The sequence below is a fragment of the Trichechus manatus genome, unplaced genomic scaffold (assembly GCF_000243295.1).
Source record: "Trichechus manatus latirostris isolate Lorelei unplaced genomic scaffold, TriManLat1.0 scaffold00240, whole genome shotgun sequence".
NCBI classification, from domain to species: Eukaryota; Metazoa; Chordata; class Mammalia; order Sirenia; family Trichechidae; genus Trichechus; species Trichechus manatus.
The window spans coordinates 1,526,024-1,528,825 of record NW_004444176.1 but is presented as its reverse complement, the minus strand read 5'-3'; the positions used below and the strand labels follow the sequence as shown (position 1 = coordinate 1,528,825).

At 43.0% G+C, this 2,802-nt stretch overlaps 1 protein-coding gene across 1 annotated transcript in view; it reads left to right on the top strand.

Annotated features, from left to right (window-relative positions):
* Nucleotides 1-1,287: 1,287 nt before the first annotated feature.
* Nucleotides 1,288-2,802, top strand: part of MS4A2 (membrane spanning 4-domains A2) — a 15,012-nt gene continuing 13,497 nt past the window's right edge. Inside the window, exon 1 of the mRNA XM_023743202.1 lies at nucleotides 1,288-1,323. Coding sequence (XP_023598970.1) covers nucleotides 1,288-1,323 — 36 coding nt within the window. The remainder of the gene's footprint in view (nucleotides 1,324-2,802) is intronic.

Below are 2,802 nucleotides of genomic sequence, written 5' to 3'. Positions count from 1 at the left end.
AACTTTTGGTTAGTAGCCAAGTGCTTAACAGTTTGTACCACCCAGGCAGCATAAGGAGGCTTGTAACTGATCCCTGGGAAAACAGAAAAGAAGCCTTGGTTGTCAAAGAAGAGGAAGCACGCGGTGGAGGGTAGGCAAAAACTGTATGCACAGGCACTGCCAGAGCAGGAAGCGTATGTGGTAGGGGAGAGAAGTTAGCACTATTATCTCTTCCTTTCAGGCAGAGGTATGGTTAAACTTGATCTTGATAATTTTGTCCCCACCAAAAAAAACCATTTTGTCATATGTTTCAATGTTCTCTGTTGTGAAAGCTGAAAAAGCATGGTTGTAAGGAGTCAAAATGTGGACACAGAAGATGATAAGCATCTCAGAAGGGGGTAGAAAGTGCTGGTGAAAAATGGGATATGAAACAATTTGGAGGTTATATGTCCTGATTTGCAAGCTTCTGTTGAAAATTTTCACAAAATAGTCTCATGTCCAAACACCAAAGACTGTACTCAACTTGTTTTTTGTCTAGATCCCTTCTGATTCTCAGTTATTTGCCACATGCATAATGAACTGTTTATATCCTCCTAGGAGGCACCATAAGGAGCCCTGGTGCCACAATGGTTAAACGCTCAGCTGCAAACCGAAAGGTTGGCAGTTTGATCCCACCCAGCAGCTCTGCGGGGGAAAGACTTGATGATTTGCTCATGTAAAGATTACAGTTTAGAAAAAACCATGTGGAAGTTCTGCTTTGGCACATGGGGTCATTATGAGTTGAAACTGACTCAGCGGCACCCAACAACAAATCAAAAACCAAACCCACTGCCACTGAGTCGATTCCAACTCATAGTGACCCTATAGGACAAGTAGAACTGCCTCCTAGGGTTTCTAAGGTTCCAGTCTGCTTTATGGAAGCAGACTGCCACACCTTTCTCCCACGGAGTGGCTGGTGGGTTTGAACTACTGACCTTTTGGTTAGCAGCCAAGTGTTTTAACCACTGCACCACCAGGGCTCCTTCAACAGCGATAGGAAGTGCCATAAACAGCCACTTCTTCAGGCCGTTTCCCAGCAGATGTGGGGTATTTTCACTGAGCAAGAGGCAAGCAAGTAAAATTCAAGGGTCTATCATTTTAAGTCCTGGCTCAAACATCACCTTTTCTTAGAAATCCTTCCCTGAACTCTAGCAGGCAGAATCGTTATGCCCTCCTATGTGTTCCAGCAGCCTTACACATACTGGGCAATATCACATTGTTTATCTTTGTTCTGTTCTGCTAGATTGTGAGTTGGTCAAGGGCTCGACCATGGTGTTCACCTCTGCATGCCCAGTGATGCGAGCAGTAACATGGCATGAAGCATTAAGTTCTTTTTGGATAACCATGTAAGTGAATGAAGTTTGTTTCTTAATTCCAATAGCACATTGGTTGTTGTTGTTGTAGTATCTCATTGAGTCGATTCTGATTTATAGCGACCCTATATGACAGAGTAGACTGCCCCATAGGGTTTCTTAGGCTGTAATCTTTACAGGAACAGATTGCTAGGTCTTTTCTCCCATGGAACCTTTGGCCGATTGGAACCACTGACCTTTTACTTAGCAGTCGAGGGCTTAACTATTGCACCACCAGGGCTCCTTATGCACATTGGTTAGGTCCATTATTTCCTGAAGACACAATGGGAAGACAGCACCTTGGTTAATAAATTTTTGTAGTGAAATTATGCTAATATATATTTTTAATAGTCTTTGCTCAAGCAAATGAGCCCTGGTGGTGCAGTGGTTGAAGAGCTCAGCCGCTAACTGAAAGGCCAGTGATTTGAACCCACCAGCTGCTTCGTGGGAGAAAGATGTGGCAGTCTGCTTCTGTAAAGATTAGAGCCCTATGGGGCAGTTCTATTCTGTCCTGGAGGGTTGTTACGAGTTGGAATCAACTCGATGGCAGTGAGTTTGGGCTCAAGAAAATATTTTCGTTTCCTAGAGAACAAGGAGACATGTTATCGCATCCCAGAAAGACAAAACAGATGATTAGATGTACAATTTGTGGTATCTTGATGCTTATTAAAGAGTCATTTAAGATTATGTCTATCATTAAACTGAAATGAAAGAGGCCAGAACCTTCAGTGAATCTCATGTGTACTCAGTTTTGCTACAGTTATGCTATTAGAATGAGTACATTGGTTTAGCTCTAACCCTAATTTAGGCCTACTACTCAATCCAAAGCTATTTAGATTTGCTCAGAGGATATACCACGGACTTCACGCACTTCCATGCTTCTATTGTCCCATCTTTGCCATTACAAGAGGACTTTGAATCCTCCCCTCAACACTCAGAAGGAGCACACAGTCAGTCTAATGTATTGGCAGACAGTGGAGTCTTTAGTGTGGAAAATTTTAGCTTCCATACTCTCTTAGGAATGGGTCCTAGCAAGTAGAATCCTACCTAATTCAGTTTCGGAGACTCTGCCACAGAGAGCCATATAAAGTATCCAACAGACAGGAAGAGAGAGAAAGACAGCAGACATTAAAGTCAGAGATGGAGCCAGAGATTCCAAGATACAAAGATACACCCATACACGCAAACAATGCTTCAAACTTGGGTCGTCTTGTGAAGCTGAGTGTACCTAAAACAGGGAGACAGACGTTCAAAGGTGCGGTTGGAGAACTTCTCACTTAGAAATGGCTGAACTGAAACACAAGTAGAGAAGGCTGTAGAAAGGAGGCGCATTTCCTTCTGTCCTGCTGTTTTCTCTCACTTTCTCAACTTTCACTAAAGGCCCCATTTTTGAATTCTGCAAATTCCACCAATCTCAGGCAGAATTATTTTC